Below are 15,727 nucleotides of genomic sequence, written 5' to 3' on the forward strand. Positions count from 1 at the left end.
ATATTCTTCCTTCACTATCAAGTAAAAGATTAGAATTTAGCTGACGGTGTGGGATGCTTTCTCCCAAAGCCAGTGTAATGAAAACAATGCAGATGTTTCAAAATCCCACAGTAAGCATGTGTATCATCTGTATCATACTCCTTCCCTTTTTTCTTTACCAATTGAAGATGACCACGGACAAGCCCTGAGAGAAATGCCACCCACTCCTGCTGACTCGGGAAGACAGCACCCTCACACTATTTTCTAAGTGCACATAAGAAAACATATGTACATATCAGAACTGTGTTTCTAATCTAGTCTCACACGCTCTGTCAGTTACAAGGTGGACATGACCCCACCACTCTGAATAAGGTCCATCCAACGCTAGCACGGAAACGTTCCTCTGGCTAAAGCAACTACCGTTGTGCAATATATAAATACACGTGCGCAGCAAGACACAGCAACTTTTAAATCTCCTGACTCTATTGGTATCATTTTAATTTTCAAGGAATGATGGAGGGGCAGATAAAAGTTGGGTGCATTTTTTCTTAACTTCCTTCTGCTAAGCTTACACTTCACCATTTTAAATCATCAATACCTGTGAGAAAAATGGCACGGCTATTCCCGAGTTTCAAGTCCCTGCTGTAAGACTGAAGGCTTGTAAACGCGGGTAAGTCACTTAGCTGTTATATTTTCAGATAGATCATGAAATGGAAAACACAGGTACACTCAAGGGATATTTAAGTATCAAATATTATTTCATAAAGTGTCTTGAAGGTGAAGAATTATGCAACCATTATATTTACTACTATAATAAATAACCTAAGAATAAAGAAAAAGAAAACCAGTTAGAAGATATGGAGGGAAGACACATAGAAAAAAGCCCAATAATCTTCCTTTAAGCTTTTAGGAAAAAAGGTAGTAGGATTTAGTTTTAAGTTTCTGGACAGTGGACTTCATTCTAGGTCCACTTTTTTCCCCATTTGTGTTTTGGGTTTGGACATAACATGACACTTAACACTCTTCTCTTTGTCAAAGCCTGTAGATAGGCTTCATTTTTTAAGGGAAAGCCCAGTACCATTAATACTATAATTCGGTGTCTTCCTTCTTTTCCTGGTCCATTCAGCACCATTTTGCAAAGCAGGACTGGGAGACACATTGACCTTTGTTGATGAGTAAAGTAAGTTTTATATTCATTTATTTTAAATACATGTCATTATTCTATTTTCTTGGTCTGATGTCTTATTTGAGTGTCTTAACAGATACCATAAACAGTCAGTCTGGACTTTTCAGCAACCGTAGCTCTGATCTGTACCATGGCAGTGCTGGTGGGTGAGGGCAGAGGGGAAATCCACTGATCACAATTTAGGACAACTTTCTAGTTTTTTTTTTTATGTACAACCACTGCTTTAATTTCTAGCCAATCTGGACTGTGAGCAAATGCCCAGGTTTTGGTAAATTCAGTCCCCTGAGGTCAAGTGAGTTCCTACACATATGTAATTTTCCCTCGCTTCCATGTGCTGATGAATCATTACTGCATCCTTCTTTTTCCCAGAAATAATCTGGAAAAAAAGGGAAAAGAAACTATGACCCGCAGCACTGAAATTCCCCATTGCAGCAGAAGCGTGACAAGTCCTTTAGCGACATGGCCCACTTCCTCTGCTTCAGCCTCAACACCGAGAGCAGAGAGGACAGAAAAACAAAACACTGAGCGCTACAACAGACTTGTGGCATTGCTGCTGACCATACTGCCAATTAGACAAATCGTAACACACTAGAGTGTGTTCTCTGAAAACCCTAAATCACATAGCAACTATGAAAGTATACATTTTCTCAATAGCAGTTCACAGGAAATGTATATTTTTGGTCGGAGCTGGGTTATTACTGAGGACAGCTGACTTTTGTAGCCCTGGCATGTTATTTCCCGACTAATCTGTTTTCATCAATGTGCTATGTATTTATGATTTGCACCTTCACAATCTACTACACATCTCTTTTTAGAACATTTCCAATCAGATTAACGTGTTTAAGGATTATGACTGTGTTACGCACACACATACCGCTTCACTTGATGTATATGAAGAACAGAATACCAAATGTACTAATCTCTTTAATTCAATATTGCTTATCATTTTTCCCCCAGAAAAATATATTAGTAACGCAGGCGTGCCAACTGGTTTGGTAAAGATCTCAGATACTTTAATGGAATGTGAAAACACAGAGCAGTTTCAGCGTTGTCTGGGTCTCGGAATTTAAACCAAAGCATTTTCCTTAGATTGGCTCTACATTTTTTAAACTTAATAGTTTCAATTGAAATGATTTTATGTAAATCTATTTCAAATGGAATAAAGACACTTAAAATTATTTAATTTGATTTCTTTCATACTAATCGTTATTAACTGTTAAATTTTTAGTTGTATACTAGTGGCAAACTAAGATAAAACCATCAATTACTTTTGCTATACATGCTCAGCCTATACAGAGAATTGCTGCATTGCAAAACTCCCAGATCTTGCTAATAAAAATGTATTTTCTAACTGGTTATAAATGATCATTCTTGGCTATTAATTCCATAAAAATAAATACTTACTACTGTGCACAGTCAATCAGTTGATATTCGTTCGACCTCTCGAAGCATGCCTTTACACCTTCATCATCCCAGAGCTTTTTTGCATGTTCAAAGAATTCCTGAAAATTGGAAATGCAACAAATAAGAGAACATTTCTCAATCTTTTCAATCCCCAATCTGTATGTGTTGCTCCCTCCCTCCAACCTTCATGCTTTATACTTTTGCAGAATGATGGATTGTACCTTAAAATAAAAGCAAAAGACACTTATTAGCAAAATTGCAGTAAAATATACTGAACATATGGCTGCTGACAGTTTCCTGTACATGATAGGTAATCAAGACTGCCTTCAAAATTCATACCAGTCCATACATAAAATGTATTATAAGTACGAATGTCACCCAGAAGCATGCAAACCTAATTTTTAACTGAATTTATGATTCTGTCATGGAAAAGACACCGAAGTGATGCAGAAACCTGCTCAGCTTATAAACGTTAGCTTCCCAGAGTGAGAACCAGTCTGTAACTTTAAAAAGATTGTGCAACTTTTCCTGAAAAACACAACTTTCCTCTGCTTGCTATTTTCTCATGCAACATAATAATTTGATTGCAAGACTTTCAGAGTCTTCGCTCAACACCGCTTCCTCCAAGCAGCTGTCTGGCACAACGCGCTTTTCCTAGCTGCTATCCCAAGCATACGAATCCAGAAATATCTGCCGGCACACTTATTCCAGAATTATTTGAAAGAGGAATCAAAGCTGTCCTTGAAGCCATAGCTGCTTGGTACAAAATGCACACACGCAGAGTGGTAGGTCCAACCCCGCCTGCTGGCTCGTCCGCTCCTCCAGCCCCTGCCGTAGAGCATCACACACTCCAGCTTGTTTTATAGCTGTGAGTCCATTTTATGTTATATCATTACTGGTAAGTCAAACAGTAACTGAGTTTTTCCAGCTAAAGCTTTCTAAAATGAAACAAGGAATGGTTACACAAATTAATATTTCCTTTATTACATGACTGAATCTTTCTTCCCCCAAACCAAATTGTTAAAGTAATACGTCAACTTAAATACAGAAGTTGTTTGTAATCGCTTAACACCTCAACACGGATACTGAATCATCGGAGTCCTTTGGTCAGCCATAAATTTGCAAAACCTAACAAACGGCTTTTCCCCAGCTCACTTTGGCTCTGTGTAAAATGGGTGTAATACCATTATTCACTTCATAATCCCGTCTAAATGTTGTGTAAATATCTGAATTCTGAAACTTTCTGAAATTGTTTGCCAGTCCCTCCCCATACCTTTTCAGGATTGAAAATTTCTCTCAAAAGTCAGTGTTCATCGCCAAAGATCTTGGCAGCACTGTAAGTTCACTTTTACCCCGTGTGGGTTTCCCAACCTCGCACGACACCCCACTGAGGTGCCCCAGAAGGTAACACTCTGCATCTCAGCAACTGCCTGTGACCTGCTGGCGACATTTTCAGGGAGAGGCAAAACACAAGATTTTCAGACCAAACTAGTACAGAAAATTATTTAGTTAAGCTTTGAATATGGCTGCAGAGGTCCTGAATAACCCCAGAAGAGCTTTTTTCTTTCAACTATATTGTGCATAATGTAGAGAGAGAGAAAAATCCATTCATTAAGAAGTTTTCAAAAGTTTAGAGAAAGGGAGATGTTAAAGCAGGCGTGAAAAACCTTTGCAGAAAGTCTTGGAAGAAGAGAGGAAGCAACACTAGAGATTGGCAGATGCTTATACTGCCCTTGGAACTTATTTCTTCTGTCATGGGGACATGTTTATTTTGTCTTTGTTATTTTAACGACTTATGTAATGATTGTTTAAAACACTGCAGATCCACCTTTTGAAGTTATGCTACAGCTATTATAAACTCTCTGTTCCTACAGCAGAAGGAAAGCAAAAACAAGCTCAAGAAAGGACAAGATATTGAACTAAATAAGTAGAAGGAGAAAGCGGACACAAGTAACAGAGAGCACGACTACAAGAAAAAGAAAGAAGTGGAAAAGTCAAAATGATAAATACCAGAAAACATGGAACATTCCTCAAACTTGAAGATTATGCTTGATTGATATTTAGGGCCGAACGCATCTCACTTGCTGGCACCTTTGTCCAAAGAAAAGGCATTGCCTTCTCAATGGAAAGAGTGAGCTCCGGATAGGTGTCAGAGTCCCGAGGCAAAAGGACCCAGTTCTCCCACTCCCTTCGATGGGTGCATGTACAGCAGTGTACAACCTCAGCCCTCCTGCAGGCGCTCGCTGCTGCAGGCGCAGGGGCTGAGCACGTCGTGCCCACCCTCCCCTCCTCGCGGGAATTCCCACCCGCTTGGGAAGTCACCTCTGAGGGGAACCTACATCTAAAAAATGGGCCCATTCAGACCCACACAGCCTGCGGGAAGGGGACGGGAAGAGGAGAAGGATGCCAGCATGAAAGCTTCCCTTCCTGTGGGGTGGGACGGATTGAAAGATGGCTGCAGATGTAAATAAATAAGTAAATAAATAAATAAAATTGAACAGCTACAGCAGTTTCTAACTTCACTTCTGTTTTTACATCCTCTGTATAAGCTTTATTTACTCTTAAATATCTCTTCTGGAAAAGAGGCAATCTTTTCAGCTCAGCTTCTGAGACCCTACAAATACGTTGTAAATACAGGGTTTCCATATTATATGCTTCAAATATTTCCACCTGACCATTATATCTCAAAGCAGTCTATTTAAAACAACTTCCAGACTTCTAGTCCAAAGCAAATCCTATAAAACGAAGCAAATATACTTGCCTCATTAAAATGTACCGATCTACTGCAGAGGAGTACACTTGCCTGCAAATTGCCTCCCACACAGCTACCCGATCCTTCTTTCCCAGGTGACTAAAGCCTTCCAGAAAAATCCTCCTTCATTTCAAGACACCAAGTACCATGATCCAACTTTTCACACTTGTTTTTAACCCCTTTCTCATCTGCTCAAAGTTCTTCAGTACTTTTTCTCCTCACGGCTCCCACTGCACACAGTCAAGCACACAGGAGGATCCTGCTCACACATGCCAAACATGTCTGGATTCCAACCTACTCCCCATCGCAGGACAACATCCAGATAGCAGTCATCATGTTAGCTTCAACCTCTGCAACCAAGGCCCCTTTGCCCGACGGGCCTTCCAGCAACTGATCCCCAATCCTCAATCACAGAATCACAGAATGGTCAGAGCTGGAAGGGACCTCTAGAGATCATCTAGTCCAACCCCCCCGCCAGAGCAGGGTCACCTACAGCAGGTTGCACAGGACGGCGTCCAGGCGGGTTTTGAATGTCTCCAGTGTGGGAGACTCCACAACCTCTCTGGGAAGCCTGTTCCAGTGCTCTGACACCCTCAAAGTAAAGAAGTTCCTCCTCATGTCAAGATGGAACTTCCTACGTTTGAGTTCAATCCCCATGACTCATTCCTATAGACCCCAGTGCTTGTCACCTCCTTCTCCCATTGTGGCCGCATCACGGTGACCTCATTGGCAAGCAGGCACTGATGAGCTAACGAAGGTGTGGGCTTTGGGCTAAGCCTGCCCTGCGGCACCTGCTCTTGGGGCTGTGGCGTCCTCGGGGTGGCAGCCACATATGGCAATGGCCATTGTGGGGAGCAGCCAGGGTAATTCAAAGGACAGAGAATTTGGATTTGCTCCAGCTGGTAAGGAAGATGGGCTTTTCAGTTAATGTTTCTGGGGGGTGGGGAACTACATACAAAACATTACCGTAGGTCAGTACAACACAAATAAGGTTTTATGGGTAAGTTGTGACCTTAACAGCTTACATTCTGAGACCCCACCTGGAGTACTGCATCCAGCTCTGGGGCACCCAACATAAGAAGGACATGGACCTGCTGGAGCGAGGCCAGGGGAGGGCCACAGTACTGATGAGAGGGCTGGAGCACCTCTCCTCTGAAGACAGGCTGAGAGAGTTGGGGTTGGTCAGCCTGGAGAACGCTCCAGGGAGACCTTATAGCAGCCTTCCAGTATCTAAAGGGGGCCTATGGGAAAGATGGGGAGGGACTCTTTATCAGGGAGTGTAGTGATAGGACAAGGGGTAACGGTTTTAAACTGAAAGAGGGTAGATTTAGATTAGATATTAGGACTAAATTCTTTGCTCTGAGGGTGGTGGGACACTGGAACAGGCTGCCCAGAGAAGTTGTGGGTGCCCCATCCCTGGAGGTGTTCAAGGCCAGGCTGGATGGGGCTTTGAGCATCCTTGTCTAGTGGAAGGTGTCCCTGCCCACGGCAGGGGGTTGGACTTAGATGATCTTTAAGGTCCCTTTCAACCAAAACCATTCTGTGATTCTATGGCCAAACTAAGATCTTTGTAAGGGAGAAGTGGCTAAGATCAAACTAAGATCTTCTTCTGGAGAGTGGCTAAGATCTAACTAAGATCTAACTAAGATCTTCTTCTGGAGAGTGGCTATTCAGAAGTTCTTAAAAGTCAGGTTCTTTAAGAAAACTCAACTGGGACAGGAGAAAACAGGGGCATGGGAAAGCATTTGGGGCATCTGATGCACTTGATCTGCAAGCACATGCAGCTGACCTGTATTGGACCAAAGTCACCGAAATCTACTAAAAATATTTAGTATACTGAAGAGAACCAGGAAAAACACCTACATCATGACACGCTATGAACACCAAACAAAACAGAGCTGTTTCATCCAAAGTATTCCTTAGGGACAGAAGCATACAAATATTTACACCTATTAATATACATATAAAATAAAGCCATTAATATTTTTTTTTTGATGGAGCATTTTAATTAGCGTGTTAGAGAAGTAAATTATGATGCCTCAGGTCTCATGAATTATAGGTACTTTTTACTTCACACACATTAATTTACACGAGTTAACCAAGAATTTATAGTGATCATTAGACCGTACAACACCAAAATTTTGATCTGATCAAAATGAAGATGTGACACACAACATCTCAAATATTTATTAACATAAAATCATCTGGAAATTTTCCACTCTTCCTGAGACAATCCAAAAAAACCTCTGCTCCATACTCCTGAGCTTCCTTTTCACCAGCAGATAATTTTTGCTATACATAAATATCCATGTATCATCTAAAAATCATGCAGTGACATAAGCAGGTTATGATTCCATTTTTTTTCATAACAAAATAAGTTAAGAAGTACATAAATGTAGAAACACTCTGAGCTGATATCACTGATGTAAACACTATTGTATTTTTACTACATTTTAAAAAGATCGTGTGGAAATATTTTTACTCACCTATTCCAAGGTAACATTTTTAGGTTGAAAAAAAAGGAGGGAATACGTTCCTATACAAAACATTCCAAGAAACCAATACAGACAACAAATGTAGATGCGCTACAGCTAAGTCTCAAAGCACTGTTTTTCAACTTTGTCCTACTAGAAGTTACAGCATGTTCTTGAAATTTAATTTTCCTTATTTTGGAAAAAAACTTATTTATTGGTAGGTTACCTTAGAAACATCCTCCCCCTTATAACTCCTACAAAAAATTTTCAAGTAGATAAAAAATGGACTTGTTTCACTTTTCAGCTGCCTAAATTGAGAATAAATATTAGTGATGATTAAATAATGACATCTTCATGAACAAATCTTTATGTATTTTGGAAACAGAACTTTTCATCTAATTGCTTTACAAACCACAAAAGTTCATGTTAGGTCAGGAACACAATTTTTATTCTATTTAGATTCCTTTCTGTCTTTCTTCCAGATGGAGCATACATTTAATAGCTATCCTGATGTCACCTTTCAGTCTCCCAGAAACTGGTATGTGGAAAACTGCACTGTATTTTCTATTCCGCGTATTTCTTCTGTTAATATATTGTAAACCTGGAAACAGCTGTTTAGATTAATGTGAAATAAGATCGATCTCCCTCAAGACAAAATTCATGCTCTTATTCTCCTAAGCTCCAGGATTATAAGGCAATTTCTCATCTAAACCACAGATTAAACCCGTCTGATTAGCCTGACAACCATTTAAAGAAGTGGCAAACGTTACACATTTTCATAGCTCTGCCACTGTGGGTGTGAAATGAAGTCGTCACTTCTATTCTGAATTTCAGTTACTACTTCTTCTCTCATGTACTTAACCAAGCAAAAAGTAAATCACATGGTGCATTAAAAATTCCCACCCTAACACCTCCCAAACTCCCAACAACAACCGCAGTGCAAGATGATCCATGGAATTCATATGAGAAGGGAGGTCCTTGCCTCCCTATGAAACAGGGCGTACCCCCCTTGTACCTCCCAATGCACAGGGCAAGGGGTATATAGCCCTAATCTCCCATCCACTCATCTGTGGAAAAGTTTTGTGGAATACAGGAGTGACAACTGATGGGTAACACTGTAATACCACAAGGATGACACTCAGTGGAGTCACTGGGTTTTCTACCTTCAGGGTTTTCTAAATGTGACATGTTTTACTCCGCAGTGCAAACAATATCCTTTCAAGCATCCCTTTCTGTGTACCACATCTGAGGTCAAAACCGAACTGGATCCATCAGCCTGCAGCCCAAGCCACTGAGCGTGGCAGCGACAGCCAGCAGCAGGATGCCGTGCTGTTCTGGGGGAGGATGGGCAGCAGCATGGTCTGGGAGAGACGACTAGGAGGAAGGACTCAAACCGGCACTTTCTTTACTTCCCAGAGAGCTGTGAGGAAGCCCTTTTCCATGCGGTGCCAGAGGGATAACCAGAGGGACAGCATCCCGGGTGAAGGGAAGCTCAGCTGAGCTCCCCCCTCATCCTCCAGAAAGCTTGGTGGCTGCTGGGGATGTCCGGGGGGGGGGGTTTGCTGCTGCGCTGGCTGCAACAGATGCCACAAATCCGATTTTGGGTTTTGTAGCATAAGCCATGTAAAGTAACAGAAGAATGGCAATTTTTAAAAGTTTATATTTCAGCCAAGTAAAATCTGGAATTTAACAGGATAAAGCAAAAGCTACTTTTGCAGCTCCAGGACTGTCTTGCAAGCCTCTCCAGTCTCTACTTGCAAACAGTTCTCAGATACTCAGATTAGGGCAATTTAAGTTTAAGAGTTCCACTCCTGTATCCATTAGGTTCTGTTTTTTCCTTGATACTCATTTTCTCATTAATTCAAGACTTGTGCATTTGGAATTTGAGACAAATTTTCACAACATTGCTGTTGTGACTGGGTTCTGCTTTTAATTTCACTTTCTCTACAACATAGCTGCTAAGAATGAAGGGGAAAAAAAAAATCAGAGAAAAATCTCTGTGTTCCTAAACATAATGACCAATATAACCATTAGAGAGATACAAATCTGGTCAAAGGGAGAAACCCACTTTTCCCTGTGGAGGCTACTGACACCATCCCAGCACACTGGGTATTTCGACAGTCTACCATCATGTTTACCCTGTACAAGCATCTTTGAATCTCCAAATAGGATGATACTGCTATACACAGTAGTTTCTTAATCTCTCGAAGCCTTTAAATCACATATGATTATCTTTCTATGAGATATACATAGCAGCTGAACGTAATATGATCCAACAGCTAAGATTTTTTATTATGTAGGGAAGAATAAATACTCTGCTTTTTGTTTTAAGAATGCATATTAGTACTACGTATAAGGTATAATCAAAGTGATAATGCAAAGTTGCTGAGTGAATAAACTTGAGGGAGTAATATCTGGAGCTTCAGGGTGAATGATAAGAATAAAAAAAAAGGTACTTCTACACTATGCGACAAATCATGTATGCAGTAGGAAGATGAATTTAAGTCAAGCAAACAACCTTTCATAGCAATTTTTTTGTATAGTATTTATTTTCCATTGCCCAGGCTTTTCTCTGCAATGTGAGACTCGGGGCCTTATAGAAAAAAAAATCTAAAAAGCTATCTGCATAACCTTGTATATGGAGGCGTTGCATAGGCAATCTTAATTTTGAGAGGCCTGCCTTGAAACTTGAATCTTAACCCAGTGTTTAACTTAAGGCAGTTGTAAACTGATGTTACAAGAAACCCAGAATGGACAGTGAGTGATAATTTGCCCCAGCGCCTCTAGTTATTACTGGTTTGCTTGTGCCAAGTGTAGGAACTAATTTTCTATTAAAAATACCGTCCACCCCCAAACATCTACCCAGTGCAACTGTAAGCTGTAGAAACAGCAATATTTAAATGGACTTAATGCAGAAATTATGGGGTAAAGTACCAGGTAAGACACCCAAGAGAGAAGGAAGCCTGCTTCGGTTACCTCTTCCACAAACAAGTACAGTCTCTTGACAATCAGCCTCTTGTTTATGAGACAGAAGTGTCCCCTATGGCTCACCCAGCTCCACTTCTTAATACTTTATGAAATGTTCTGCCTAACAAGGGAACTGTTTTGCTGTAGGTATACAAAGTGCAGCTGCTCAAACTCCTAATGCCCACAACAAAGACAGGCAAACAGCGTTACAATTTAAAAACAAAAGCAGAATACATGACTTGAATTTTTCCAACAGCAGTGGCATCAAAACCTTCATTAGCACCCAAGCAATAGCATGAGAAACACTGAAACACATGTAGGAGTGGTCAACTGGCACGCAAGGACCATGCTTAACAGTAGGGTTCAAATGTTTCTAAAGCACCAGCACTTACGGTAGATTAATTATACAGAAACCTTTAGGAAAAGTACAACCTCCACCCCCTGCAAGGTATTTTCTGTTGTAATTTGTGGGTGTGCAATAATCAATGCAATTACTTTGTTCGCCAGTGACTCATTCTGATAGGCACAGCAGCAGTTTGGCCTCTAACCCTCCTCTGAAACCTAACTTTGGATCCATCAAAGAGAGTTACAGAATAATACATCCAGAACTACCTTCTCTCCTTGTTCATTGCACTTGTTTTGCCTTTTTTAGGCTGGAGGCAACAGCCCCTGAAGCACGATCAGCCTGCACTAAGCGTAACCTCAGTTCATTAGAACCAAACATGGGAGGATGGTAAATACCACCTTCACACTTGTGTTGGGGCATCTTGTGTACCAAGAAAACAAAATTACTTTATTAACTCCTAGGAGAATCTTATCCAACTTGGAAGTGTAAGGAAAGAAGCTGGGGAACAAACAACATTTATAAAGGTATAAAAGCACCATTTTCACATAGCTACCACATGCCACTGCATCTAGACAAAACATATGAATTGTGGGGCTTGCTGACAATGTTTAAAAACCGGGAGTGCAACCGGCACAGTACATTCTACGTCCCTTTCTTGAACTATTTTTGTGCCTTGACTTTTAAGCTCTTACTCTACACTACATTTCCAAGAAGTGTGTACAGTTAAGGTATCAGCCTGATTGCCCTAGCAGTTCTATTTCTGCCTGCTAAAAACATGTTCCATCTGCCATCTTATTTTATAGAAATCAACAAGTTCACTTTCGTGGACCACAGAACTCATCTACAAAGTCTGAGAAATATAATAATACATTTTTCAAACTCATATGTGTCAAACACTAAAAAAAGGTCCAAAAGTTCTTTAGATCATACTAGCAAAAACAAAACTAAAAACAGGATTTTATGCTTTTGCAGTATTTTGGGGCCAGCACTGTGCATAAGATAGGCTTTGAAGATAAAAATGCATTACAAGTCAGAGCAGTTCCATGTTTTTTCTTCGCTACTTATCAAATAGTGACTTATTTTCTGAGCTAGACAATGAAGCTGTTATCATACTTAAAACAAAAACCACTGATTCAATCTTCTAGTTTCCATTTTAATTGTGTATTTCAATTTTGAGTCTGCCATCACAAATCCTTGAACGCTGCTGCCTACCTGCTATTTTGAGGGGGCCATCAAGCTCTCTACTAAGGAAAGTAGGAGAAATAATTTAAGCAAATTACTTAGTGCACGCAGCGTCTTGAAAAAAGTGTTGTGCCGAGGATGCAAAGCTCAAGCATGTTCTTCTCCTTGAAGGCATTTTGGTTTTGTCTATGTTAGGAGCTCCCCCTGAATGCACATAAAGCTCTTCATTTTTAAAAAAGCCCTCTCAAACTATTTGTGAAAGTAATCACAAATGTGTTACACAATCCTGCAACATTGCTGCTCTTTGCATTTCTGCAACACTTGTGGAAAGAAAAAGGTAAGTATTGTTATAATCCCCTCAAGGAGAATTTTTTGTGGACAACAGATGATGACAAAGTATGAGATAAATCTGCAAGCGCTGAACAACTGACTGACCAAACAGAAGAATCAGAAATATGTCATAACTTAACAAAATGTGGTAGCAGGCGGTTTATCCCTGTGATCAAGATGCCAATTACACAGTTGTCTTTGTAGAGCACTGAGCTTTCAAACTGGAAAAATTACTGAAAAACACATAATCCAGGTGTCACGTGTACTGGGAGATGTTTGCTTACTGATTGTTTGTTTATTAAAAGAAATAATCACAGAATCACAGAATTTTCAGAGTTGGAAGGGACCTCTAGAGATCATCTAGACCAACTCCCCTGCTAAAGCAGGATTGCTCAGAGCACATTACTCAGGACTGCATCCAGGTGGGTCTTGAAAATCTCCAGAGACTCCACCACCTCCCTGGGCAGCCTGTGCCAGTGCTCTGTCACCCTCACCGTAAAGAAGGTTTTCCGTGTATTTGAACAGAACTTGCTATGTTCTAACTTGTGCCCATTACCCCTCGTCCTGTCAGTGGGAACCATTGAAAAGAGCCTGGCTCCATCCTCCTTCAACCCACCCTTTAGATACTTGTACGCCATAATAAGGTCTCCCCTCAGCCTTCTCTTCTCCAGGCTAAAGAGTCCCAGCTCTCTCAGCCTTTCCTCATAAGGGAGGTGCTCCAATCCCTTAATCATCTTAGTTGCCCTTTGCTGGACTCGCTCCAGCAGTTCCCTGTCCCTCTTGAACTGGGGAGCCCAAAACTGGACACAGTATTCCAGTTGTGGCCTCACCAGTGCAGAGTAGAGGGGGAGAATGACCTCCCTCGACCTACTGGCCACACTCTTCCCTATGCAGCCCAGGATTCCATTGGCCTTTTTGGCGACAAGGGCACATTGCTGGGCCATGGATAATTTACTGTCTACCACAACCCCCAGATCCTTCTCCTCCAAGCTACTTCCCAGCAGGTCCGCCCCTAACCTGTACTGGTGCCTAGCATTCTTCCTCCCCAGGTGCAGGACCTTGCACTTGCTTTTGTTGAACCTCATTAGGTTCTTCTCTGCCCAGCTCTCCAGCCTGTCCAGGTCACGCTGGATGGCAGCACGGCCCTCTGGGGTGTCAGCCACCCCACCCAGTTTGGTATCATCAGCAAACTTGCTGAGGATACACCCTGTCCCCTCATCCAGGTCATTAATGAATATATTAAACAAAATTGGACCGAGTATTGACCCCTGGGGGACACCACTGGTTACAGGCCTCCAACTAGACTCTGTGCCGCTGATCACAACCCTCTGAGTTCTGTCCCGCAGCCAACTCTCAATCCACCTCACTGTCACCTCATCTAGCCCATACTTCCTCAGCTTCCTAATGAGGATGTCATGGGAGACAGTGTCAAAAGCCTTGCTAATGGCATTGCAAAAGTGTACAGATTCTGTATGTCAAAATTTGAATCTTTACCTAATTAGGCAAGACTAGACAGAGTGGAGTCCATTCAGAGTAGAAGATGGCAAATCAACCCACAGAAGTTTTGTTACTGCTTCTGGTTCTGCAATCATTTAACTCCTTGGGCCTCTGTGTAACAAACTGCAGTGAACATCGTATTTAATTTTCTTATAAATCAATATAATGTCCAGTCAGTGTGAGTATATACAAACCACTCTGCAATCCCTGATGAAGGGACTGTTATGCAAGTGAAAAGTACTGCTATAAGACACGTATTATAAATTGGTAAATTTCAGGCATTTCACGGCAGGAAATATCAAGATCATTTTTTTCAGAACACAAGCCAATACTAGTAACTTACATGCTGTAACACGGACTTGGATCTGAATCCCCTACAGTTTTAAATCTCGAGTAGTATTGTATCAGATCACATTTTTTATCAGCTGTACAGTAAGGCAGTCGTCTTTTTCATGCCCCAATGCACTCTGGCACAAATCAGTACAAAAACCGTGAGATCCTCTGGTGGATTATTATTTCACTGAGCAGTGATAATCATGCAATTAATTCTTGCCTGCTGCATTGAAGATATAAAGCTAAATGTGCACTTTGTCACTTTTTGGTGATGAGAACTTGACCCCCTACGTGAGTTACTCCTGCAGTGCTCTCAGCCCTTCTTACATGTCTGACTCGGTTGTCATTACTCAGATGGTGGGGATAACCCCAATGAAGTCAGACCGGTGGAGTACAAAGCTGAGGGACACGTCTCTCCCCTGTCCCCAGGCAGTTCTCCTGCCCCTGCTGCTTCTGTAAACACAGTTTCATAGTGAAGACAACCGTCGAGCGAGCTGAAAACACACAAGCCTGCTGCCGTTTATAATTCTTACAGTATGAAAAGTTTCTACTACTCACAGCTTCAACTGTTTTCCTCCAACAAGTTTTGGAGGTCATACATCAAGGAACTATTTCATGCGCTAATATGCACTTTATGATTTGTAAGTGATTTCCTACCAGACAAGTGGTTTGCAAGGACCGAGAACTCTCATTTCCTTTTATAGATTTGATTCGGAAATAAATGCTGGCAACATCATGTGACTAACAGGCAGAATCCACAACTTAAGCAACTCTCATAATTAAATCAGAAAGTAATGGAAAAGTCAGCCCGCTGCTGCCAGATCTATTAAGCCTCCTACTCCTCTGCACAAGTTTTATCTAAATTCTTCAACTTTATCTCTCTTCTTTGACACTTTTCCCCATCCTTATCCATGTGCAAAAACTGGACTAGCTTCAACACGGTATCTTACTCATGCTGAAATATTTATAATAGTAGGAAAGGAAATACAAGTCTCTTATTATATCTCTGTAACTAAACTAAATTCATTTCCAGCAAACAAATTTTTGGAAATTAACAACCACAGATGTAGATATAAGTATATGAATAAGGATTCCAAGGGAAAAACTTTTTGTCTTTTCTATCTGATAGCTGTTGCCTTTAAGAGCTATTCTGGGAAAAGACTGTGGATACAACTGCAGGAACTAGTAATTTTGACTATCTGAAAGTTGCATACTTTGAAAGAACCCCACCGTTTGAAGGCATGCGCTCACTACTTTTATAGGTGCAGAACTACTGT

General features: G+C 41.1%; 1 protein-coding gene across 1 annotated transcript in view; it reads right to left on the bottom strand.

Annotated features, from left to right (window-relative positions):
- Positions 1-15,727, bottom strand: part of GNAL (G protein subunit alpha L) — a 124,201-nt gene that overhangs the window by 55,135 nt on the left and 53,339 nt on the right. The window contains exon 5 of the mRNA XM_082499079.1: positions 2,570-2,667. Within this exon, the coding sequence (XP_082355205.1) occupies positions 2,570-2,667 (98 nt within the window). The remainder of the gene's footprint in view (positions 1-2,569; positions 2,668-15,727) is intronic.

This window comes from Vanellus vanellus (genome assembly GCF_965231255.1).
Source record: "Vanellus vanellus genome assembly, chromosome: 2".
NCBI classification, from domain to species: domain Eukaryota; kingdom Metazoa; phylum Chordata; class Aves; order Charadriiformes; family Charadriidae; genus Vanellus; species Vanellus vanellus.